Here is a 27,372-nt window from a genome sequence, read left to right as displayed (position 1 = left end):
TATGAGTTCAAGCCCTGCTTCAGGTGAGCCCCGCTTCTCTCTCTCTCCCTCTCTCTCGCTCTTACTGTCTCTCATGGGATTCTCTTTCTCTCTCTCCCTCTCTCTCTGCCCCTCACTCACTGGCACCCTCTCTCTCTCAAAAAAAAAAAAGTAAAAAATGATCTGAGTATTATTTATCTCAATAATTACATTTGAAAGGAAGCCTTTAGTTGCTAAATGAATGTAAATGAAAGATCAAATCCTCAGACTCTCTAGTCTTCCTGTCACTCAAAGATTTTGATGATTTAACTCCCCTTCTGATTCTGGGCAGTTCCATGAGAAGGAGAGGACACTGAGGTTTCCAGATGAGCTACTGAGCTACCGTAAGGCCGCCTATCTGCACGAGGCTGGAGGAAATCCCCAGGAGGCATCCACACCTCTTTCAGGACCCAAGGGCTGAGCAGACAACTTAATGCACCCCCCCCCACCCCGCCCCAGTGGCAAGGAGTCATGTGCTGGTGTTACCTTGTGGAAATAATCAGTGGCTTCTGCCATTTCTGAAAAATTGGTCTCAGAAAGTCCGGCTTCACCCAGAACTTTAATCTTCTCTTGAATCATGGGCCTATTGGGGAGAAATGAGCTGCAGTGACTACAAGCTGCACAGAACCAGCAGACTGATTAAAAGGAGACCACCCTCCTTGATTTTATAGGACTGAAGCATGCTGTTTCACTTCTTTGCAACTCTCAAGGCACAAATACCCATCCAAAAATATTTCCCTCCTCTCAGCTGTGAACCAATTTAGGGCTCATATCATGAGGTTCAAAGCTCTACTGGAAGATGTAGAGGAAATATATGTCTCATTAAAACAAAATTCTGGGGGCACCTGGGTGACTCAGTTGGTTAAGCGTCCAACTTCAGCTCAGGTCATGATCTTGCAGTTTGTCAGTTCGAGCCCCACATCAGGCTCTGTGCTGACAGCTCAGAGCCTGGAGCCTGCTTCAGGTTCTGTGTCTCCCTCTCTCTCTGCTCCTCCCTCTCTTGTGCTCTGTCTCTCTCTCTCTCGAGAAATAAACATTAAAAAAAAATTTTAAACAAAATTCTGAACCTGGTGCTCTCATGAGATGCCCAGTTAACAAATCCACAAATCCAAAGAATTTGGGAAGCAGGGACCGCCTACACGTATGGCAAAGGTAAGACTCTGTAGTCATAAGGCTGGAAACAGAGTAGTAGAAACTAACGAGATAATCAAAAAAGTTAGCATTTGGCAGGGGTAAACAGCATTGGGAAGGAGCATTTTGGGATTTTTTGCTTGGTTAACAGACCTGAGCCCCAGCGTTGCGAATTTTACCCCAGCTCTGCTGAGGAAGCACCTCCTGGCCCAGAGTGAGCCACTCTCTGCGATGGTCAGCAGCACCACTGGAAGATGGCCTTACTGTACCAACACACGGCGTAAAGGGGCACAGGGGGATATCACTGTGTGTCTCAGCAGTGCTTTCATGGCTGGGACACAGTGTCTTACAAGCAAACCTGCACCTACACTTCATCACAATCGGCTCCCCCCCACCTTGGTCAGGCCAGTGGGAAAGGAGCCACACCGCCTTATTCCTCATGCACCCAGCAAGCCGTGAGTGAAGGCTGAGAAGGAGGCCCGGCATAGTTATGGTGGAAGCGGGAGGGCATCGTTCCTGGGCTTTCTGCACGGGTCCCTGAAGACACCAGCAAGAGCAGGGGCAGTTAGGAAGGAAAATACATCATTGCTATCAGCCCCACTCAACCCCAGGGGCTGGCCATACCAGAGGTAGTCGTCAGCTGTGCCTTTCGCCACGAGGTAATGGATGCTCACGGAGCTGGACTGTCCGATGCGGTGCACCCGGTCCTCAGCTTGGAGCAGCACCTGTGAGACCCGGGGATGAGGACAGAAGCGGGCGGCCCCCTGCCCCCGAGCCCACCACACCCTTCCTCCTCAAAGGACTTCACTCCGTGACCCAAGGCAGCAGGCCAGAGAGCCTCTACCTTCAAACAAGCTGTCATCCAACTAAAGAGAAAACCAAACAAAAATGCTGGCTGGGAGAACTAGAATCTGTGGCCGGACAGCTGCGAATGGACCTCTGGTACCGGGCACAGCACTAGGTGCCACGAGGGAACGAGCAGTGAGCACGAGGCCACACTGAAGGGCACATGAAGGAAGCCTGGCACACTTCCATTCTTCTCGCAGTGAAAGAAACCATTACCTTCTAAATAAACGAACACATCGCAACCAAGGGAGAGGCCATATATGATTAGGGGTAGGGCGATTTTTTTAATATGGTGGTAAGCACTACAATAAATAACAAAACCCAAGAGCATTGTTTCTATTATACAAGGCCTCAGCCTCGAAGCCCATCCATCATGAAGCAGGGCCCTCCGTGTGGCCAGTGACCCATATCTGCTGTCACAGCTCTCAGCTGATCAGATAAGGCCAGTGGGCACAAGGACCATGTTCAGGGAACACTCACACCGGTCGCCTGCCGTGGCCCCATTGGCTAAGCAGCTCACAGTGATGGTTAATAGAAGGGACCCAGGCTGGAAAGCCAGAGGCCTGGGCTGCGGCTGCTGCCGCCACAGGACCCCGTTCGGGTAGAGCTATGCACCTGAGCTACCTGTGCCCCAATTTCCTCACAGAGGGATGGATGCTAAAGTTCCTTCTAGCCTTCTAAAACTTCCATATTCCCATTGGCAAGACGGAGTAGATAATCCTAGTCCTTACGAGGCTGTCGTGAAGACCTAATGAGCCAGTCGATGTGCGAGTCTTCGTTCCTTTTACGATGGATGTGTGGGAAGTAGCAATGTGTCTACGAGGCCCCACAGGGACAGACGGAAGAGTAACTGGCGCTAGGGACAGCTGACAGCTACAGGGAACCTTGTCTGCCCAGACTGACGCTCGCTCCTGCTGCCCCACGGCCACGAGCGCGCCCGGGGAGCTCAGGTCGCGCGCGTCCCTTACCCCTGGATTCCAGAACAGCTCGGCGAACACCACCAGGTCAGCCGAGGAGAAGGTGAGGCCCATGCTGGCGGCAGTGATGGACAGCACGGCCACGGCGTGACTCTCGAACAGCTGGAACTGCCGGCACAGGTCGTCCCGGTCTGCTGAGGAGGTGGAGCCGTCGATGCGGACGTGCTGCACGTGCTGCAGGGACAGGGGCGGGGAGCAGGGCAGGCTCTTTTCACTGGCATCACCCCTAAGATCATCCAGCGTGTTGCAGGTGGTGGTAGCTCTTTCCTGTTTTATTACTGAGTCCTACTCCGTAGTGTGGACGTGCCACAGTTTTGCCATTCACCTCTGGAGGGAACCTGGGTCGGCTCCAGTGTGGGACTACTACACCTGTGTGTTCGTGTGCCGCGAACACCTGCACACGTGTTTCCGTGAACACACGCGCTTTCACTCCTCTGAGGTTAAGTGCCCAGGGGCCAACCGCTGGGCCACACGGTCCTTGCTTGTCCAGTTTAGCTTTATTGGCTTTTAAGGGGCATTTATTTTTTTCTAACGATAAACATTACAAAAAAATTCAGATATCAGTCCTATTACCGACCTATTTTTTCCAGTCATTCTTTTCTCAACGTGTATGATAACCTTTTAAACACAACGTTTTAGATCCTGCTTTTTTCTAATAAACATATTGTAAATAAACTAAACTATTAAAGTTTTCTAAAACGCAACTTATAATGTCCATATTTTGTTACGTGGCAACAGTATAATTTATCTGTTCGTGTGTTCCTTCACATTTGGCGGATTCTTAATTTTTACTAAAAAAAGGATGGGTCGGTGAATGCCCACCGACAACAGGTGAATGGATAATAACCATGGTATATGCATATGATGCAATATTACTCAGCAATAAGAAGCAATGACCTGCTCATACCCGTAATACCAGATAGGAATCTCAAAATATGTTGAGAGAAATCAAATTAAAAGAAAGAGTGCACACTGAATTATTCCACATTTATATCATGCCCTAAAAATGCAAATTAATTTACAGTGACAGAGAGCAGCCCTGTGGTGGCCTGGAGACAGGAGGGCAGGGAGAGACAGGAGAGATGACCAAGGGCACAAGAAAATTCCTGGGGCCAACAGACACAATGACTATCTTGATTCTTACCAAGCTGCACACTTTACATGTAGTTTATTCCACATCAGTTATAGCTCTATAAGGCTATTTCTAATATAAAATTTTCTAATAGAAAGAATTTCTAATAAAAATCTCTAAAACATTTTTAAAGGATGGGTTAAAATAAATCTGTTCATGGTTCTTTGCCCATATTTGGTTATTTCCTTAGACTGTACTACTGAAAATCAAAGTACTTGGGCAAAAGGGAGAGATTTAGTTTAAGGATCCTGATATTATCGCAGAATCGCTTTCCAGTAAGTAACGAATGAGGATGTCCAGCTCACTGCACCGCTATCAAAAGTGAGCGCTGCATGTTTAAAAAAAAATTTTTTTTTTAATGCTTATTTATTTTTGAGACAATGCGAGAGACAGAGTGCAAGCAGCGGAGGGGCAGACAGAGGGAGAAACAGAATCTGAAGCGGGCTCCAGGCTCTGAGCTGTCAGCCCAGAACCCGACGCAGGGCTGGAACTCACGAGCCGTGAGATCATGACCTGAGCCGTAGTTGGACGCTTAACTAACTGAGCCACTCAGGCACCCTGAGCACTGCACGTTTTTAAAACCTCTGCTGATGTGATTGGTTTTCATTTCTTTGATTATGAGTGGAGTTGAATTTTTTCATATCTCAGGTTCTTTTTAAACGGTCCTCTGATCTCCACAAAGTTAAGAAGCACAGATCTACACTATTATTTTTTATAGTTGAATGGACTATCATTTAGCAGTATGCCTATTGATGAACATTTAGGTCTCTATTTGATATTATAAAAAATATCACAAATCTTATGCATAAATCTTTGAAATCTCATACATAAATCTGACCAGCCTGATTATTTCATTAGGATAAATTCCTAGAAGAGAAGCTGGGAAAAATTCGAGTGTGCATTAAGTTATTGCCAAATTGTCCCGCCAAAAGGTACCAAATGTACAAAAAAAAAAAAAAAAAAAAAAAAAGCCCTTGGTTTAACCACAGTGTATATGTGTGACCGAACAGATCCATATTTTTAGGTAATTTAAATCAATTCTTTCCTTTGTGATTTCTTTCATTGTTTTTACGTTTAGAAGGTCATCCTGCATCCAATGATTAGCTATACATTCATCTATAGCTTCTTCTAATGCTTCCTGGCTTTAATGAGCTTTGATTTGTCTGAAATTTAATAAACAGTGAAGTTGAGTTTCATTTAAGTGTTCCATCCAATTACTTAGCCAATTATCCAAACTTGATCTGTTGAATAAATTAAGCCAAATTTTTGATGACTCCTTGATAGTACACTATTTTTTTTTTTTTTTTTAAATACTAAAGGGCTACTTAACTAAAGAGTTCTTAACACTAAAGAGGGCTCTCCATTCTATTCCACCCATCTGAACACCAGTTCTGGGACAAGCATGAGTTTTATAACAGATTTTAATATTTGGAGACACAAGTCTATTAACATTGTTCTTTGTCAACAAGGTCTTAGCTATCTCTCCTGCTTATTTTTTGAGACTCCTTTAGCACAATAATATAAAGTTCCCTTAAAATACCCAACTGGAATTTTTATTAGGATTGAGTTAAACCTACAAATTCATTTGGGAAGGACCAGTATTTTTACAGCCTTGTGCTTTTTCAATGGAGCATGGCCCAAATCTCTCCAACTCTTCATTGGTTTCTACACTCTTCTTGGTGAGATTACTTTTAGGTACTTCATGCTTTTTTGTGCTGTGAACTTGAATATTTACTAATTAGTTATAGCTGGTACACAAAAAATCAATTTATTTAGTGTATTTATTTGGAATCTAGGCACTCTCCTAAACTCTTGTGCATTCTAATAATTTTCCAATTAGTTGGCTTGAGTCTCCTGAATATACTGACAGCTCTGATTTTTCCTTTCCAAGGATTATGGCTTTTAATTCTACTGCCTGGCTTCCTGCATCACATCATATACAAAATTCAAAGCCAGATGGATTAATGAACCACCTCTAAAATTTTCAGAAAAAAAATAATTGCAGGAGAAAAAATTTATGACCTTAAAAAGGAAACGATTTCTTAAGCACATCCTGTGTTGAATTTCGAAGGGGGCTCACCTTTCTCTCAAGCTCTTTAGTAAGTGCATCCAGAACCACCTTATGGTGTGCAAACACTAGAAACTTCTCTCTTCCACTTTCCAGTAGGTCCAGGACGTATTCACTGCATTTGACAATGACAGCACAATGAAGTAAACATATACTTATCCAGCTGAAATGACTTCACTGCATTTTTAGCAGACACCTTTGAGGCACCTGCTCTCTCCCCAGCCCTTTCCCTCCCTTTCTCTGGGAGCTGACCTCTCAGCTCTACTGCTCACACCAGGTCACCTGAACAGAAGAAGCAAAATTAGGAGCTGCAGGGAAGCCACCTTCTGCCATGTGCTGAAAGAGTTATTCCTTACTTTTATGTCATCTCCCGCACGCTAATAAATCAAAATACTGTTAATGTTTTATGTGTCTCTGATGATGTTGCTGAAACTTTCTTACTATCTGGGATCACAGAAGACAATTAACAGTTTCACTTTTTCTGCTCTACTCTTGTTGTAATGTGTTTTCAATACAAATTGCAATGTCGTCTAAGATCTGAAAATGCCTAAGCGGGGGATTAAGGGATTCTTGACAGTAATCAAATTTCTGGAAGTGCAATATTGAAATGTAAGTATTAGTACTGAAGAGATGGTCGGGAAAAGCTCCCTAGTTCCCTCGCACATTAGACGGCAAGCTGCAAAGCCAACAGTTAAGTCAGTGGTAAGGGAATTTTTTTTCTGAGGCAAAGGAAGATGGAGTGAAGAACCATATCTGCATGCTCTTTATTCTCCCCTTGATTTACTTCTCTCTTCCACAACTGTGTTTTTTCTTGACTTCCCACGCCCATCTTTAGCCATGGCCCCGAAGGAAGGCAGCTACTCTGGGGAGCTGTAGGGTGGGGGTGGTGTATCACCCAGTCAACAAACTCTTATGGCTTCCCTGGGATTAATGCCCTGCGGAGGGTTCACAATCCCAGGACAGGTCACTGTTCCCACAAGGGCAACTGGAAGGTGAGCCTCCTCGGACACAAACAGGACTCACTCTGCCTGAGGCCTTCCTCACACGTGGGTGTGTCTGGGCACAGAAGAGACATTGCCCTCCATGGAGAAGGACAAATCTCAAAGCCTTCCTCTAAGCATCTAAGAATTATATTCAAGCAACACTGGCCAACCAGGGAATGGATTTGAGTTTAATCTGTGAATAGTTGGTACTAATAGAATCTACTTTAATTAGTTTGAGAGACATAAAATTTGCCATGATATAAGCAAGAAAGTTTATTGCTACAGCATCAAAAAGTCACAAAGCCATACAATCAAGCTGGACAGCTCATTAACAACTATAGGTGTCAGTTTTCCTAATTCCTCTCTCTCCTCTGCATCTCAGACACGGCTTTGTATTTCTACCCTTCCCAAGTCCCTAAATTGCCAGGCTGGAAATATCTGCCTACCACAATACCATTGGCTTTTGTATCAAAAGATGCCCATTAAAATGAAAACAGACAAACAACAGCAAAAAAGGGAAGAAAAACCATTAGCAGAGGAAATTGGGGTTTTAAGATTTATAATCTCATTTCCACTTACTAGTTGTATGACTCTGAGGCTCCGAGATATACATGAAATTTACTTAGTTTCTGCATTTTGAAAATGGGGCCAGTTTCACTTATTTGACTGATCTCACAAAGAGGCTCCAAGTGTGAAAGGAGTTAACAGATGTCAAAACTGGCTGGAAACAATAAAGCACTACCCAAGTTACCGTGGAATTTTGAGAAAGTATGTACAAGGCAGGTAATAGACTGGATGTCTGTGCCCCTCCCTCACCAAATCATGGTGAATGATAACCCCCAAGGTGATGTTACTGTGAGATGAGACCTTTGGGAAGTGATAAGGTCATAAGGATAGAGCCCTCATGAATGAAATTAATGATCTTATCGAAGAGACCCCAGAGAGCATCCTCACTCCTTCTGTCACGTGAGGACACAGCAAGAAGACAGCTGTCTGGGAGCCAGGAAGACGGCCCTTACCAGGCACCTCATGTGCCGGTGCCTTGATCTTGGACTTCTCAGCCTCTAGAAATGCGAGAAATACCTCTCTGTTGTTCAAGCCACCCAATCTATGGCATTTTTGTTATGGCAGCCTAAACGGACGAAGACCAGATATTACCAAAGTTTATTTATGAGGTGGCTGAATGGCTAGATTTAAACTTTCTAAGAAAAATGGCTGGTTCTGTGGCTAGCACTCAAGAGACCCTGGATTTTGTAGGTCCCGAGCTGAGAGACTGAGGGAAAGGATCACACCCTTGCCATCTGTTATTCAGCAGCTCGTGAGAGATGGGGTGGTGGGGGCAATTCAGATTTGTTTCTGAGAGATAAGTTTCCAGGTTGTAAAACCACATCTGGAATTCATTAGTTTCCTAACAGGATCATAAATGAAAAGGGCAGTGCCCAGAGGCTGAAGGAGAGCCGGCCAACATTCAGCAGTCTTTTTGTGCAGAAACTTAGATTTGAAAAATGCAGTGAACTCACTCCCTTACCGCATTTAGGGGTGCAGAGGGAGAGGCTGGAGAGGCTGGGGTATCTGGAGGCTGAGTGAGAGGGTGAGGTAGGCTGTCTGTGTCTCAATTTATACACAGATCTTGGTCCCCACAGCCAAGCTGGCACCGCTCAGCCCACACTAAGTTCATTTTCATTGTAATTAAATCACTTGGACCATTATCCTGCCAGAGCCTCACATGAATGTTAAACAATAAAAAATTAGGCAAACGCACGTCATGAGAATTGCCTCAAGTTTCTACCACAGTGAATATTTGAACATGAGTGGGTTTTTCCTTCCTTTAAGAAAAGCAGACAATTTTTCAAGTCAGTGAATACATTTAAGAATAGGAATTATGACTTCAGCCTTAGTTTATAAGGCAGAAAGAAAACTCAGTGTGACAGTGGCCACTTGCCTGTATCTTTTGAGCAAGCTTGGACAGTTTGTATGACAGCCTTTCTATGTAGGTAAAGAACAGCTGAAACTTCTGTCTTTGGAGAACCCCAGAGAATCCCCATATGAGGGAACCTTCTCGGTCTTCCATTAAACCCCTAATGTTTTTCTACAGGCAAGTGACCATAGTTTTCCTAATAAGGGAAAAAGCTCCCCTTAGTGTTTGGTCAACCCCTACCCTCCTTGTAAGTGCAGCAGCTCCACTGATGAGTGGTCAAGACAGGATCTCTCAAGGACCCCAAACTCATACTGGCACTGCTCCCGGGACAGGCCCGCTTCTGCCCTGTGGTGATGAGCCGTGCTGCCCTAAGCCTTGTACGGAAGCAGCAATAATTCTAATGCCTGATCATTTCATATAGAGCAATAAAACCATTCTGGCGGACTAAGGTAATAGGTGTTATCTTTCGAAAGACGAGGGAGAGACAGAGGGTGGGAGAGAGAAGTCAGCATGTGGGGGCCACTCACATGACACACGGGATTTTCGCTTCAGCTGTTCTACTGAAGAAGAGGAGGAGGGCTTCTTTTTGCTGCCGGTTCTGTGGAAACAGAAGACTAGGTTTAAAGTCTCCCACTCCGGGAACCCTGGGAGAAGCTGACATAATCATCACCGCTCTGAGCTTTACAGACTCGAATGCCAGTTATCAGAGCCAGGAGGCCCTGACTTTAGCCAAGCCATAGGAACTGTATAGACTCTACCGTGTCATTGGAAACGTGACATTACAGGGACCCGGTCATCTCCCAAGAACTGTTGTGAGTACGAAAGCCCCTGGAATGGGGCTTCACCCGCCGTCTGTGCCGAGCTCACATGAGCGGCTGAAATGCAGTCTTGCTCAGCTATTTAAGCCATTTACTACAGCCAGCGACTTCCATGCGCCAGTGGCCCGTGCTGTTCTTGCCTCCCCCTTTCTCTTCTGCCACATCGTGTCCATACCTCAGTTTACTTCTTTTTTTTTTTTAAAGGCTTTTCTTTTAATTTTTTTTAATGTTTATTTTTATTTTTGAGAGAGAGAGAGACCAAGCATAAGCAGGGGAGGGGCAGAGAGAGAGGGAGACACAGAATCCGCAGTGGACTCCAGGCTCCGAGCTGTCAGCACAGAGCCCAACACGGGGCTCGAACTCATGAGCCATGAGAACATGACCTGAGCCAAAGTCGGATGTTTAACTGACTGAGCCACCCAGGCGCCCCTAACTAAGTTTAATTCTATCCAAGACTTACTCAATTGATTCCAACTGGCACCAGTTAGCTTATTCTAGTATCATCTCAAAACCCTCATTCACGTGTTTTGGCCTGGCTCCCACATAAGGTGATTGACCTCCTAGGAGAAGAAACCATATTTTCTTTATAGTTTGCATCTAAATAAATACTAATTGAGAATGCTAACGCAGGAGATGCACACATAGTTTCACAGTGTCACAAGATAACATTTTCTATCACCCTGGGCCCCCAGGGAGGACACTCTTACCATCTTCGCTAGGGTGGCCCTCTCCTTCCACTAGCAAGGGTGGGATTACAGATGCCCTCAGTTTTTCTGTGCCTGGGCCCTGTGAGGCCGGTCACAGACACAATAGCGTCTTCACGGAACAAAGAAGTGACCCCACAGTAATAACACATATGGCCCTGAACTCGTGGATAACTCAGGAAAGCAGCCACAGCCAGGCTGTGGAGCCTGCTTGGGACTGTGTCTCCCTCGCTCTCTGCCCCTCCCCCGCTTGCTCTCTATTTCTCTAAATAAATAAAAATAAATAAACTTACAAAAATAAGTAAAATGTTACTCATTACATACATTATGTATATCTCTATATAAGTGTACATGTATATAATACATGTTTTAAAGCAAAATACACACACGTTTTATAGAAACACTACCAAATGATACCTTAAACAATGGGCACCACAACGGAGGAGGAGCTGCCTGGCCAAAACAGCTCCCTGGCTCTTAACAGCATCTTTCCTCTAGGACTCGATGAGAAGGAAGAAAGATAACCCGGAACCACAGGAAGCCAGGGGGCCACTGACAGTGCAGCGGAACCACCATCCCTCCTATGTTGTGACCGAGGCCCAACTGAACAATTCAAACTTCCCGGGAACTCTTATTGGAAACGCGACCCCGTGACAGTGTCTTAAACTCTTTCTCAGCCACAGGCCCTGTTTAGACTCGGATGGAGCTAGCTCACTTCTGGCCAGTGAGCTCACAGACGTCCTGAAGTCCATTCATGTCCCCTCACAGGGTCCTTGCAGCAGGCCAGGCCCTCTCACATAACATGGTCCCTCACAGGATACACCAAGGGGACAGAGCCAGGCTTCCAGGTACTGACCGCACCTGCAGCGGGCGGGCCACAAGCAGACGGCACTCCGGTCGTCCTTGGTCCTGACATTCACTCCCACGCCCTTTGGACACCACCACCGCTCTCGTCAGGTCCTTCCCTCCCACCCACGCTCACTCACTCCGCACTGGCTAACAAGACAGGGAGAGGAAATGATGGACAAGTGGCGGGAAGCACTCTGAGAGACCTTGCCCATGTGAGGTTTGCCGAGAGCTGATGAGGTGCGGTGGAACAAACACCCAGGTTCACTGGGCACCTGTGATGTGCACCAAAGCCTTCAAAGTACACACGTCCCTGAGTGGCGGTGACTTTCTCCTTCAAATCTACACTCACCATATAGTCCACATTCACCAATTCCTATGTAAGCTGCTATTACTTAGAAAAGTGAGCTGAAATAACTCAAATGTCTGACTCAAAGTTATTAGCAAAATTATAACACGGGCATGGGGGAAGTTTTAAAGGAACATTTAACAACATAGGAAAGTGCTCACAATGTAGTTTTGTAACCTGTATTCTTCGCTGGCTGATGGATGGTTACAGGGTATCCATTCTGCTTTTATTTATTTATTTTTTTTTTTAATTTTTTTTTTTTTTCAACGTTTATTTATTTTTGGTACAGAGAGAGACAGAGCATGAACGGGGGAGGGACAGAGAGAGAGGGAGACACAGAATCGGAAACAGGCTCCAGGCTCTGAGCCATCAGCCCAGAGCCTGACGCGGGGCTCGAACTCACGGACCGTGAGATCGTGACCTGGCTGAAGTCGGACGCTTAACCGACTGCGCCACCCAGGCGCCCCTCCATTCTGCTTTTAAAATATGTTATTCATTTGGGGCACCTGGGTGGTTAAGATGGTTAAGCGTTTGACTTCGGCTCAGGTCATGATCTCATGGTTCATGAATTCAAGCCCCGCGTCGGGCTCTGCGCTGATGGCTCAGAGCCTGGAGCCTGCTTGGAATTCTGTCTCTTTCTCTCTCTCTCTGCCCCTCTCCCCAACCCTCTAAATAAATAAATAAATAAATAAAAATAAACTTAAAAAACTATATATAAAATATGTTACCCATATCTCTATATAATACATATTTTAAAGCAAAATATACACGTTTGATAAAAAACTACCCAAATGATATATGCCAACATTATATGATATTTTTAAAAGATGGGTGACTCTTTTTTATAGTATAAGAAACAATAAGTGTTTCTTATAAGTACTTTTATTTTTCAGATTCTAGGCAATAGATAGCTACTGTATTTTTAATGTAGGAGAAACCAATAGTTTTATCTTAAAAAAAAAAACAAAACAAAAACAAACTTTCCCCAAACTAAGTAGACATAATACTGGTCCATTAATGATCTCACTTCGTTTGCCAGCTGTGGACCAGGAAATTTTAAATAACCTGTATTCTCTGTTCTTGTGTCCTTGACTTGTACTAAATTAGGTCCACTGGGGTTTTGAATTATTTTTTTAGGTTGGAATTTGAATGCATCGTCAAACAGCAGAAGGGTGAAGTAACACTGTCACCAGGAAGTCTGCACGGACTTGTTCCATTTTTCTGCCTAGTCCTGCTGATCAAAAAAATTACTATAGACAAAAGCTGATCAGAATTAGAGTCAGCTTTTCTTAGCCTGTGAAAAGATATCTATTATTTCAGCTGAAAATAAGACAAAGCTTTCATCATGCATTATATTTCATAAATGGGCCACTTCCTCCAGATGGGAAGGTGTGAGGGAACAAAGAATCACTTCTTGATGGGTTAGCAGTGGAACGCACAACACTGCAGGGAAACTTGGGGCTACAAGGTAACTATCAAAATGGGAGGGCACCTTTCTGCAGATTCACAGGGCTTCCTCACTTGACTAAAACCATAAAACCACGATCCCCAAACATTTTATTTTGTTCAACTCAAGCTTTCACAGCCAGCCAGGGTTTGGAAGGCAGGTCAAAAGCCATCTGGTCCCACTCCTGGCTCCCCTTCCTGAATTAAGTGAGGGTGCAGCCTCTGATCAGATCCACAGTGGACAGATACACCACATCCGTGGCTTTGGAGTAAGACAAGTTCTGGCGGTCCAAAGGGCAAAGCTCATGAATTCATGTTCTACTTGGATTTTCCATTATAAAAATGAATTGACATTAAAAAACACAAAAAGGAAGCGATTTTTCAGGGATTTGTCTTGTTATCGGAAAGAATCTAGTAACCGGCTTCAGCATAATGCTGAAGGTAATCTGTACCAACTCAATTTCTCTCTTTTAGGGACAAACTTAATTTTTCTGAGATGCCAAGGAAACATGGCAACTCTAAGCACTGGACTGAGAAGAGTGCTGGGCTCCTCCTCTGCTGGATTCTTGAATTACGCTGCAATTTAGGCTTTCATAATCTGCAAAACCAGTGTTTAAGACCCTGGGAAGAAGGGCAGGGAGACGACAATCACACAACAGGAGGGACTCAGAGCCACTGACACTGTCCTTAGGCACTTTTCCTGCATGAGGTCTAGGAGACCAGTACTGGCTCCCCTTTTTAGGTAAGAAAATATCAAAATATGCCAGAATTTAGGGGACTTATATGGCCACCGGAAGTTATAAAAATACCCAACATTCCTGATTTCCCTGGTTTAGCCTAGTCAATTTTACATTAGCCCTGTAAACTCAGAGCTCAAACTTTCAGGTTACATCTGAAATCATCTTTGGAAAGAGCCCCCTCGCCTAATGTGAAGAACTACATAAGCTGGTGAAAAATTTTAAAAATGCTTTCAAATCTTGCTGCACTAAAAGTTAAAAATTCCCATACTTCTATTTATTTCTTTTCCTTTTTAGCGATATTGCACAATTTACAGTTGCCACTTGGCCACACTCAATGTGATGTTCCTCCTCAATTCAAATGCCCACTGACTGCTGTTCTCTGCCCTGTTTGGGAGGGGGCCAGGTACAGGCGAGGGGGGTTTTCTAGGGAATTCCATGAAAAACCGATAGGCTTACTTCTGTACACACAAGGAACTAAAATAAAAGAATGTTTATACACATTCGGATCTTTGCATCTAAAACTATCATACATCTGAATTTTTCCCATTAATACTATATTTGTTGTACTTGAGCATTGGCTTTCTTGACGGAGTTCACTAGTGGGCAACCGTTAGTAAACATTAAAGATTTAAGAAAATTATAAGAAAAAGCTTAAACTGAGAAAAAGAATTTCCATTCATCGAATTTTTATCTCTAGACATCAGAAAAAGACCACCAACGCTGATTTTAGCAACAGAACACCTGCTTCTGCTCATGGCTCCACTGAAATACAATTTGAGAATGGCTGGTCTGTGTGTCCACATTGGTATAGGGGAACTTTGCTGGAAAACCCCACAGCAAAGACATTATGCCCGCTCACTTCCTCCAGACCACCCAGGTTATTAGATGCACTACAGCATAAATTAAATACAGCTTGATAGCTTACAGTGCCTCTTCCACCCTAGACTCTGCTTCTTAAAAGTTACCTGCTGGTCTTGCTCATAACATGGTAAAATAACATAAAAAAAAAACCCATGCATTCTGTCTCTCGTCATTCTTATTTATTTTGTGCTCTCCCAGAAGGCTGGGATCTCATCTGGATCTAAGTTTCTTTATACAAGGTAATAACAAGCCCAGATAATGCTTTATGATAATGTCAAAAAATGTCAATAACTGTTATTTTCTTGGCAATGAAAACTGCAAGGTTTTATCTCAAAAGGACAGAGATGGAGCTGGTGTAAATTACTTTATAGCACTTAGCACAGTATGACACTAAAGACAGATATGAAAGTGTTTTGAAAAGATGAAACCACCATAGTGGAAAGACCTTAAAATATAGGGGTAACAGGCTTGGTTATAGCCTCAGCTCTGCCACGGAGCAGCCATAAGACTTTGGCCAAATTACAATTTCTGTGAGCCTTCGTTTCCCTTCCTGTAAAATGGGGATGCCAACTTCTTGCCAACCACGAATGACTGTAATAAGGATTAAGGGTTAAGAGGGTTTGAAAACTCCACTTTGTTATATAAATGTCAATTTGTTATTTTGACTAAAATAACATGTATTGTCAGAGTGTTAACACATATGTATCAGATACGCTTAGGAGTAATTTCTTAACTGTTACTCGACTGAGTAACAGTTACTAGACTAAGGCATTCTCAAAATACACTAAACATAAATTCCAACTTTCTTTGAGGGATTCAGAATATATATCACCATTCTGCAGTTACCATGGGGTTTATTTTTATGACCATCTGTCAACAGTGATCTACACATGCATAAAACAGCGAATCAGTAAGAGGTTTTAGAAGCAGACTAGGTAGGCTGAGAAATGACATGGGCTCACTCACTGTCCTTGTGTTTAAGACCCTGGGAAGAAGGGCAGGGAGACGACAATCACACAACAGGAGGGACTCAGAGCCACTGACACTGTCCTTAGGCACTTTTCCTGCATGAGGTCATGCAGGAAAGGGGTGGGAAGAGATCATGGAAAGGCAAGCCCAGAGAACTCTGGGTACCCCCCGTAGAGCCCCCCCAGGAAGGAACAGCTGTGGACACATCAACCCCTGAATCCGTCTGCAGCCCCAGACTCACAGTTTTCTCCTTGGTGGTCATTTCCTTGGCCACGGCATCCAGGGCAGCTCTGGCCTTGGTGCTGATCCGGCCTGGGGCAATGACTACCATCTTGCGCTGCTTGGCTGGGAGCTGGGCAAGGACATCACTCTTGAGGCGTCGCAGCATGACCGCCTCTTCCAACAAGAGCTTTAGCTCTCCGAGGTTGGAAGAACCTGAATAATCCCATCCCCAGGGATGCTGTGGAGAGAAACATACATCCAGTTAGGTTCTCCCAGGGCCAAGTTAACCAGGCTGTGACCTCAACATTCTCACAGCTTTCTCTTCCTATGGCTTTGTTCAGAGAACTTCAAGTGGCTCTGAAAGATGAATAAAACCTAATATAATACAAATGGGAACTAGGAATGAAAAGAGAAACAGTAAGGAATTAAGTGAACTAAAAACATATATCCTGGTGTTCTACATGCTAAACTTTCTAGCAGCAAATGCAAGATGCCAAGAGGTCTGGTATCTATTACATTAAAAGACAAATAAGACACCCAGCTTGTCAAAGTATTCCCATACTCTAAATAAACAAATCATCTTCCCTAGGGCTTCTCCTAGAGTTCACTGCACAACATAACAAATCATATTATCAGTAATACCTTTATTTGATGGGATGCACTGGGATTTAAGAAGCTGTTGTTCCTTAGTATGGGCTACACCAACACAACCAAGTGCAGTGACATGAACGCAGGGTGTTGCTGCTGCTGGTGGGAATTGAAGGAAGGAACCCAGAGCACAGGATTGTACCAGTGTGGCTGAAACCAGAGGTGGGTTTTAGGGTTCACCGGCAGTCCTTCATAAAATCAGTTTCTTCACTTAGCAGCTCATGAGAGGCAATGAGCAAGAATATCTATTCCCTGTCACATAGCTAGGTAAGATGCTAAAATGAAAACCTTATTCTTCACTAACAATCTTACTCGAAATAAGAACTGATGTCTATAGTCCTGTAGAAAATCAGGGAACCAGGGTGTTTGCTGCCTTATGTTTCCAGCTGCTTATCTCTTCTCCTGTCTCAGCCTCCCCAGGGCCATGAACCACCTCGAGTAGAAGCTAGGCTTGTTCATTCTTGAGGGCCAGTGGACCTATTCTCTCATCGTGGGGATATGGCAGGTGTCCTATAAACCTATGCTACATAGAGAATAGGAAGAGATGGTCAAAGGCAAAGTAAAATGATCAAAAACTGCGTCTTCTTTTTAAAAATATCCTGAAATCAACTGGAAGTTTCAGCAAATGCCTTCATGCTATGCATAGGGTCAAAAATGAGCTCAGCATGGGGCATTCTCTTCAGTGGCTTCTCTCAATGTAAGAAGCTGGCCACAACAACAACAAAACAGCTCTGGACTACTGGCTGCATTAAATAAACATCATGTTGACACAAGTGGATACCATAATTAATCTGGATATCATGCTCCTAAGTGCTACTATGTCAGCTTTTAATCTTATAGGTTAAAACCCAATAATACTAAAGGTTTAAAATTTAGAATATTCACAATCCAACAAGCTTTTATTGAAAAGTTACCATGTAGCAGGCACTGGGCTAGGTGGAAGGAAGGAAAGGCACTGTCTATATTTGTTTTCTTGACTGGTGGTGGGGGGGGGTGCAATGAAGAGAGAAAGGATGAATGAGGATGGCATGAAGACTGGGGAGATGGTGGACAGAGACTGGGGACACAGGAAGGGGCGGTTTGGGGGCAAAGGCAATGGATTCTGTCTTCAGCCCCTATCATCACTAGGTAAACATTCCACTATGGGCCCAGATGGCCGAGGAAGCGAAGGTCCTTCTCAGAAAGTGGGTCATGTACAAATAGGACAGAAGTACAAATCACTCGTGAAGAGTTTTGTGGGACCACGACAACTGTCTGGAATCTAATCTGGATTGATCCTGGGGGAAGTGCATTACAGATTGCGTTAAAGAAGTGTATCGCTTTAAATACATTCAATAACAGAAATTTCCTGCCTCAATAAGCAGCTAAAAATGGTTTGCAATTAACTTTGCAAAGCACTACAATTTACATTATAAGCACTGTGTTTGAACGTAAGTGGGTATTTTTAAAGTACTTGAAAAGTTTTTTGAAAGAGCATTTAAAAAATAAGGCAGACAGTCTTATTTACATCACAAACTTGCATAGCAAGGCTTTTTCTCAAGACGGCATGAGGCATGCACTCATGCACGCAGGAGTAAGCTGCAGCCATTTCTCCAATGTGTCAGCATCTTCGATGCAAATAGTGGCTCAGTATAGTTGTCATTTGATCACAAAACAGGAATCCTTAAGGTCTGAAACAATGAGGTCCTAGAGACCGGTTGGAGCCTTTGCAGCAGGGGCCCCACCCCCAAGAAAGAAGTCAGGGGAGGCTCAGGATGTGGCGTCAAGGTTCACGAAGTTATGAAGTTACAAAGTTACGGCAGAACAGCTGGGGGAAAGGAGAAGTGACCTACAGTTGAGAGAGGGGACCTGAGTCTGCCATTCTCATTCAGGGCCGTGTGGACCCTCGTGGGAACAGAGGTGAGGAGTTGAGGAGTCTGACTTTGCCAGATGAAGGATTGCCGCTGAAGGATAAATTCATTGCCCTGGCCACAGCTTCAAAAACAGAGATTAGAAGGAAAAATTGATGAATCTTCCCTCTGGTTTTCAGATTGTGGAAGTTCCGGAGCCTGGATCAGAGGGAGCTACTAGGGGCGCAGGAAGAAGACGCCAGCCAGCCCCACTCCCATCCCAACCGCCAGACAGGTCGCCGGCCGGACTTCCGCTTCCATCCCCCGCGGCCAACCAAGGCCACGGCACGCGAGCTAACAGAGGAGCTGCATCCCATGGGGGGGTCTGGAGAGGGTGAAGAAGGTACCAGAGCCAAGAAGGAGGAGCCCAAACCCAGAAGAAGACAGCTCAGTGCATAAGGAAGAAAATGAACACCTAAGCAAACGAGAGGCTGATTTTCTGGGTCATCCCTTCTTGGGTTATTTTTGGGGAAGAATATGGGAAACGTGCCCAGGCTTTGGCCAAGCTGGTTATGGCTGCCTGACACTGAGAGGCCCCCCCCAGCTCAGGAAACATGCTGAGCCCACCGTAGAGGGAGGCACAGCTGTAGACAAGGAGAGAAACAAGGCTCAGTTAGGAGCCTCCTCTGCTGAGGAGGACAGTGTCCTGTGCTCAGCTGGCTTGATCAGACTGATGCACACTGAGGGATTCAACGGCCCATCAGGAGGAATGCAGGATTGGTAAATCATGTAAACATTTAAAAAATGCCAATTTTCTCGTTTACAAAAGTAATCCATTTCTTGTACATTATTTCGTGTACGTCATCTTCCAATCATATAGGAAAGAGAGGTGCAGGGGAGAGGGGAGGGGAGAGACAGGGATAAAGAGAGGGAGGGAGAGAGAACAAATGAATGAATGAATGAATTATGGGGAAAATTTTGCATCCTACTTTTTTCCCCACTCTTGTATTTCCCCATGTCATTAAATAGACATTTTCTTTTTCCAGTTAAAAAAAAAATCGAGGTTTTAGAAATCAAGATTTTGGGGCGCCTCAGTGGCTCAGTCGGTTGAGTGTCTGACTCTTGGTTTTGGCTTAGGTCATGATGTCACGGTTCGTGAGTTCAAGTCCCACATCAGGCTCCGCGGTGACAGTGCACTACCTCCTTGGGATTCTCTCTCTCCCTCACTCTCTGCCCCTCCCCCGTGCACACAGGTGTGTGCATGAGCTCTTTCTCTCTCAAAATAAATAAACCTAAAACAAAACATCAAGACTTTGATTGCAATGGCATTCGTGTTCACAAGGCTCTCTCTGACACGTTTGGAGACTGAAGCTGTGCAGATTGTAGCTCCAGAGGAACCTGCTCCACTGGCACTGTGTTCATAGAGAATCTGTAGCTCAGAGGCTTCTAAGCCTCCCGAGCAGGCACAATTCACTGTCATGAGTCAACATTCCGACCGACGAGAGCCCACCAAGGCAGCACCAGATCCCACTCTCCACTCCACCCGTTTCCATGTCTCTGTGGTCTTTTTTGCACAGAGCATATGGGCCCCAGCCTCACCCCTAGCTCGCCTAGGTGCCCTTCTCAGAGTTCGTGCACCTACGCATCAGCCACCGGTCCCTTTATTGGGAAACACCACCCTGGAATCACAAGCATTACAACTAGGAGGGACTGTTCTTATCTTATCCGTGAGGACACTCGAAGGTCAGAGTTAGGGGCAAAGCAGGACTAAAATCTGGGTCCGGCTCCCTGGCCAGTGTGCCTCTGATCGTAACCATGGCCAAAGAGAAGGAACACAAAGGAGGTCTCAAAATCAGGGTAAGGAATGGGTGGGGGAGAGGGGAGGGGAGAATAAATACCTGCTTGGCATCACAGTAGCGAAGTCCAAATGCATGAAACTGAGGGAAGAAAGTGGGCCTGACCCCAATGATCTGGGTGTAGAGCTCTGCGGGCCGGGACATGGCTGGTGTGCCGGACAGCAGGATCACCCTCTTGGCAACCTAGAAAACAAACAGCCAGCGGGATTGAGAGTGCACAGAGGAGCACATAGGGTGTATCCCAAATGCCCCACTGGGATAGGAGCCGGATGCCCCAGAGACAGCAAAATCCCCTGGAATGTAGCGGGAGCATTTCTCACTTCCTGGGCACTCTGACTGCGGCAGTTATCCAGTTTACTGCTCTCAGAACCCAAGGAGATCTGGATTCTGAAGATACTGCAGGCTGGCCTACACCTGGGAACTCTAAGCAAAGGTACCGTGGCCAGAGAAGAAGAACACACAAGTTCCACAAGCCTCACGGTGTGACCCACGGAAGCAGCTGGATGCCACTTCCTGGGCTGCCTTTGGGACAGCCCTGTCCCCCTGTATCAGGACCTAGCACGTTATCCTGAATTCTACCTCCTCTGTCTCCCTCACTAGATTGCAAGCATCTTAAGATCAGGGCTGTGTCCACCTTTATCTTCTGTTGCACAGTTACCTGGCACAAAGCAAGCGATCTATAAATACTCGATGCATGCTGAAAAATATTCAGCTAACCAGTAACCAAGGGAAGACAGAAGAAACTCAAAGAACTCAGTATTGGAAGTGGCAGCTGGGGAGAGACCACCAGGTCTGACCTTTCTCCAGAGGGGATCTCTGATCTCTGACATCCAAGTTGAACTTCTGATCAGATAATGACACTGAGGACAGGAGGAAGAGTCAGGGGTGGCCTGTGCGTAAGCCTCTAACTGATTTTCTTTGGAGGAAAAAAAGGCTGTCGCTAACCCAGTGACACAATGCCTTGAGCCCAGAGAGCCCTGATTTAGCTTATTTTTCAGTTAAAAAGGACTTTAAAAAGTGGGACCTGGGTCCACTGACCCTAAACCCAGCCCAGGTCTGCAGCAGCCTGCTTGGCAGTGGGTAGGACAGAAATAAATGGTCTACGCCAACGATGAGCTCCAAGTTCCCCACCATCCTGACACCAACCTGACCCGAAGGTGATCAAACCGAAATGTACCACGTCGTATTAAGATGGGAAAGAGGGGAGAATAGAAAAGGAGACACTCGCTGCTATATTAGGGGAGGGAATGGCCAAAAATTACTGGAGGTAAAATCCATTTCAGCTCTGGGAAGGAAGCCTACCACGGAGCTCAGTTGTCTAGAAACACCTTGTTAACCACTGTAACCTTGAGTTAACAACAGGAGTGTAAGGCAATCGCACGCAGTAAATCACCTAGGAGAGGAAATTGGGTTTTCAAATGGATATGCTGCCTCATAAAAATAAATAAATAAAGGTGCAACAGAGGGTAGAAAAATGTTTCTTTATAAATATACAATATATACAACTCTCAAGATGCACTTCTGCCCTCTCAGCGACCGCCAATACCTAATTCCATTATGACAGGAGAGCTATGAATTTCTCCAGCTATAATTTTCCACAGTTCAATTACCCAGCCTTCTAATTTCCTGCGCGGTTTAATGCAGACTCATTAAAATAACAATGAGCTTCTTGAATGACGTCTGTAGCACTGCTTGCCTTGGCTCAAGACCATTTCAATGAAACGGGGAAAATGAGAAGCCTTATCAAGAAGAGAAAATCAGCCTATCATCCTAAACCTATTCCCCACGTTGCTGTTGGTGCCTGGGGAGGGGCAGCTCACAAACCAGGTGATGGAAAATCACTCCAGGACAGTGTTAATCTGGAGACCGTTATCCCATACGCTGCCTTGACTAGGGCTGATGAAACCGCTGAAAATGGACGTTTGTGGGTGTTTAAAAAGCAGAGGCAGCATTATGGAAAAAGAAAAAGAAAAAGACCAGCTCTGAAAAGAAGCCAGAACAGCGTCTTATCTTTTCTGGAATGATTTAGCCTGCTCCCTGCTCAGCCCCAACACGGTGGTGCCATCATGACTGTCACCCGTGCAGCCTGTCATCCTGCCCAGCTGTGCATGATTTGTACGTCACCGTCCACTGCGGAGAACTTCCAACTTAAGAAAATATAAATGTATAAAATTACATCCATCAACACTAAGCTGAATACTTTACAGTTAACCCCTGTGGCTAAGCACAGAAAGCAGTACCCAAGAAATCCGCAAGGGAGCGGTGTAAAAAGATAATTTCTATGTGGTATCCGCTAGAGATCATGTGATTCACAGGAACAGATGCTTGGGGGTAGGGGGGGAGGCAGATGACCTTCAAAGGCAGGTTTAGTTTCCTCATGGGTCAAGGTCATCAGGTCAGCCCTGTGGAACAGGTTGCTGGCAGGACAAGTTAATATATGTAATTTGCCAAGGAGAACCCAATCTGACTCACAGTGCATAACCTACACACAGGTTTCTTTTTTCACATAGATTTTTAAATATGAGCTAAGAGAATGTTATGTTGCAAAGATAAGAACCAAAATTGTAAGTTCGTACAAGACGCAGCCTGGGAATTCTTTCTCGCTTTCTATCATTACCTCTTTTTTTTTTTTTTTTTTTTCCAACTGAGCTAATAACTTGCTTTACTGAATTATTCTGACCAGTTAAAAACACACTTCACCAAGGCTCCAGACTGGGGAGAAAGTCATGCTTCCCAAAGCCCAAAGTTCTTGCCAAGTGTTATTCCTGATGGTACTCTAAATAAAGTTCAGGCCATAGGTGGAGTCCCCTGAGATTTAGAAGTACAACGTGAGAAGGCTGGTGACATCCAAAAGCAGGTCAAGCCCACGCTACCCAAGTGTCCTGTTACACACAAGCTCTATGTGGCACGGACACTGGAGCTATGCTGTCAAGAGTGTAGAAGTCATTATAGAATCTTCAAAAATAAGGAGAGAGGCAAACACAGTTTGGGGACATGTGACTAAAAGTACACAGATCAAGAACAAACGCAGGATCATTGTCACTACCCAAGAAACAACCAAAGAGTCAACATCTGTAGTTAAATCTAAATCCTGAGAACAAGAGGGAAACCCCAATCTTCAGGAGAAATCCAGTGACTGGAATCCGAGCAGATCGAGGTTCTGTTCGTCCCCCTGCTCTCCATGACACGCAAGGCCAAACCAAGACAAAGAGCATAATTACGCCCCTGTTGACCAAGGGCCACCCCAGGGACCAGCAGTGATCCCTACCACTTAGTGATGCCTCGTAAATGGCCTCAGTCTCTGGTCGGCTCAGCATATTTCATATAAAATGGTTCCCTTCTAGGTTTTAGCCTCTTCCCCAAAAGAGACACAGCTCCAGTCACAAGTCTGAACACCACCACCACCACTAAACTGATCTGCATGACAACCACAGAGCCTTCAAGGCAGGCGAGCATCACTGCTTCGATATTAATAAAATTCTGATGCCATGTAAAAGGCAACTCATTCTGAGGTAAGAACAGAAACAAGGAAGAACATGACTACAGCAGTTCAAAAACACCAAAATGTACAAGAAAACATTAAACGTTATAATTATAGCTAATTAAAGTTCTGTTGTTTTGACCTTCAAGGCATGCCTGGGTATAGGTATCACTAATATAACACACATGCTCAAATTAAATACTAAGCATGTTTTTTCCTCCGGAAAAAAGTCTATTTTACCTTAAGTACTAGATTCCAATAATTTCATTTCTGATTCTGTGCTGCAATTGAGAGAATTCATACCAGAACAGCAGGACCGCAAGGGACTCCTCCTGCAGCCTCGTCAACTGGGACAGCACACCTTCCAACGGACACCACTCTCCCTTCGGGCTGAGAGGGGCGAAGAGCCGTCTCTTGTCGATGTGGCGGGACTGGGTTTTCTACCACCTGCTTGTATATCGTATGAAAAGATGGCCAAAGCCTGGCTACAACCCCATCAAAACGGAACAGATGACATGTATTATGGAAGAGTCGTACAACCAAAAACAGTATTTGTAACAATGAGCTTGTGTCATCTGAAATGAGGCGGGACAGTTTCTGAGGTACACTATTAAGAGAAAAAAGACAGGGGCAAAGGAGTGGTTGTAGAACACTCTAAGAAGGAATGAAGAAAACCCGGATGCACATACTCACCGGGCATAGACTACATTTTAGAAGTAAACGTGAGATCTGGTAACCTGGGCTGCCTTTGCAGACACAGATCAAGGGGTCAGGGGCCCAGAGGGGGGACAGAGTCGTTTTTCACTGTACACCCTTCTGAATATATCATCTATTTACACACACTTAATGAGGATGGAAAAAGAAAAGGCTCATCCATTTTAGACCACTACTCTCATTTCATCTAACCAATCAACAGTGATTTGTAAAAGAGGCTCTATTCACACAAAAAGAAACACAGGTATTTATTAGGAAAGGACGGTGGGGATTCTGAGGGCTTTTTCTCTCTACTGAAATCACCTAACACTGGTTTGACAGTAAGAAGCACTATAAACCAAACACCACTAAGGAAGACTCAAACACGTACCTCGTTGCACAAAAGAAAGAGACTGACAACCATGAGGGCCAGAGTCTTGTGGGAAAGACTGTGCGGTTCAGGCTGAGTGGGAGTAGAGACAGTCATGCTTGGCCACATGGGACATCAGAGGCATCTATCAAAAGGTGAAATTCTGACCCAGCAATTCTGCGTGTAGACATCTGTCCTAATGGGGTCGAGGTGTGCAAGCTGGAAAGACGCGGATGGTGCTCGCTTGCAAAATTATTCATAAGAGCAAAACAACATCCAACACTAAGGGTTAAATTACAGGATGCGTCCACACAACATGATGCTCTAGAGCCATTAAAAATGATGACCCTGCTCTCCAACTGCCATGTTGGAAAAATAACCAAGCTGTTACTGGTGGTTTTCTCCATTGGAAGGAATAAAGGGGATCTGAATTTTGTTCTTCATAGCTTTCTGTCTTGCCTACTTTCATGCATGTATACATAAAAACAGAATACCTTTCTTTAGTAGCCCAAACAAATAGTGCTGTAGGAGAAGAAAGACGTCACACTTCCCAGGGGACGACACCAGTTTCCTACAACCTCAACCACACGCGCCCTGTGTCTGCCGTCACCATTTATGAAACCTGCATTTCCAGGATGTGATCTGGCCTGGCCATCTCACACACTGGATGGCATAACCTAATCACCCCACCATGCACATTTGCTGAACATGTCTTGAAATCATCAGAATATAGTTCTAGGAGGTGCGCAAGTTGGAGGAACAACCAAGTGGTACCAGATTAGCCCCTGACATGGCTTTTCAAGGGCATATTTTACTTCTCCCAACTCTCCTCTTGTTCCAAAAATACTTAGATTCATCTCCTTGGAGTACCTAGATCAGTGGTTCTCAACAGAGATGGGGAGGAGTGATTTGCCCCCCAGAGCACGTTTGGCAATATCTGGAGACAATTTTGGTTGTCACCACTGGGGGGTACTACTGACACTTAGTGGGTGGAGGCCGGGGACGGGGCTACACTTCCTATAGCACACAGGACAGCCCTGCACAACAAAGAACGATCCAGCCCACAGTGTCAATGGTGCCAAGGCTGAGAAACTCTGATCTAGACGAAAACACAGCGGAGAGATGAAAGGTTTGAGGCAGAATGCCTCAGCCCCACCTCCACTCACAGGTCCGGAACCCTGTGAACTCAATGTTATGTACGAGAGTGGATTCAGGACACCTTCATAAACAGCAGGCTATGTTCGTGGGTCCTGTCTTAAAGTGTTAACACATCCAAGTTGTACAGCAAGTGCAGAGTAATCTATGCTAGTTAACTGCTAAAAGATTTGCCTCAAATATATCAATTTGAAATATACCCACGATATGAAAGATATAAATGCTGCTTTAAAAGGTCTGGCTCAGAAGCATATATTTCGGAAACAAGGATGCGGTCCAGCTTTCCCGGCCGGGCAATGACTGCATTAACAAGATGGCTGCTCAGAAGCTCCCCAACTATACCTTTAATGATATACCCGATCTACTGTGCCATTTCTTTGGCCTAAACAATCAAGGGTACACATTTACTTTTAGGTATGACTATAATACTGGAACCACAGTACGAAGATCTGGTAACATTTTGCAAAAGAGAACATATTAAAGCCTCCTAAAAGAAGGGTCACCACTCTGGGAAAAAAGTTTCATTTAAGTGTGTCCATAAATATTTATAGGTTACATGAGCAGAGGATCAAGGTTTTTAATTAAAGGACTTTTATTTTAAGTTTGGAGCATATGACATAATCCTGCTTTGGAAGATGTATCATATTACTTGTTATTCCTAAAACAAAAGAAAGCAAAATAAAACTTGAAATGAGTAGACGGCTGTGCTTCACGGGGAGTTGAAAAAATTAAGTGAATTTTCAAATGTTAATAAGCCCCAGCAACACTTAGCATATTTGTTTTCCCTAGTTTAGGTACAACTTAAAGCTTCTTTTAAGCAATGAAAGCTGCAGGTTTAAAGTGCTGGCACAACACCAAGGCTGCTTTAATAAAGCACAAGATAAACATGTACTTTTGTCTGCTCAGTCTACATAAACCAAAGTAGATTCTCCCAAAGTCATCTGTGAGAGATTTCTACCTTAGGAGAGGAAAAAGCTACCTTCCTAATTGTGGTATTGTCCCCCAATATTAAGAAAAAGCTCCCCACAAAAAGAAGGAAGGAAATTTGGGGGCCTTGCCACCGTCTGGGGTCGGGAGAGTCTGGACACAAACCACAGACATGGAAGTGTGTGCCAGGTGAATGGTGGCACAGGTTGAATTCATGTCAGAATAGAACACATCCAGGTAAAGACCCGAAGCTCCACTAAATCCACACCCCCACCTGCTCTGAAGCCAAGGCTCAACCAGCCAAAGCACTCACGCCCCCCTGTAGGCCACAGAAAGGGGTGTGCATGGCTGCCCGTCTCGCTAACAAAAAAGGCTTAGGGTGACC

The 27,372-nt window shown here is 44.8% G+C and overlaps 1 protein-coding gene across 5 annotated transcripts in view; it reads right to left on the bottom strand.

The window, feature by feature from the left end:
- Positions 1–27,372, bottom strand: part of SMARCAL1 (SWI/SNF related, matrix associated, actin dependent regulator of chromatin, subfamily a like 1) — a 53,936-nt gene that overhangs the window by 2,648 nt on the left and 23,916 nt on the right. For all 5 annotated transcript variants that reach the window (XM_042950100.1, XM_042950101.1, XM_042950102.1 and 2 more), the window contains exons 11-17: positions 20,404–20,544; positions 16,048–16,266; positions 9,601–9,671; positions 6,185–6,287; positions 2,964–3,146; positions 1,774–1,874; positions 505–601 (exon numbers count right to left, since the gene is read on the bottom strand). In XM_042950100.1, coding sequence (XP_042806034.1) covers positions 505–601; positions 1,774–1,874; positions 2,964–3,146; positions 6,185–6,287; positions 9,601–9,671; positions 16,048–16,266; positions 20,404–20,544 — 915 coding nt within the window. The remainder of the gene's footprint in view (positions 1–504; positions 602–1,773; positions 1,875–2,963; positions 3,147–6,184; positions 6,288–9,600; positions 9,672–16,047; positions 16,267–20,403; positions 20,545–27,372) is intronic.

The sequence above is a fragment of the Panthera leo genome, chromosome C1 (genome assembly GCF_018350215.1).
Source record: "Panthera leo isolate Ple1 chromosome C1, P.leo_Ple1_pat1.1, whole genome shotgun sequence".
In the NCBI taxonomy this organism is placed as follows: domain Eukaryota; kingdom Metazoa; phylum Chordata; class Mammalia; order Carnivora; family Felidae; genus Panthera; species Panthera leo.
This window is presented reverse-complemented; position numbering and strand designations above follow the sequence as displayed.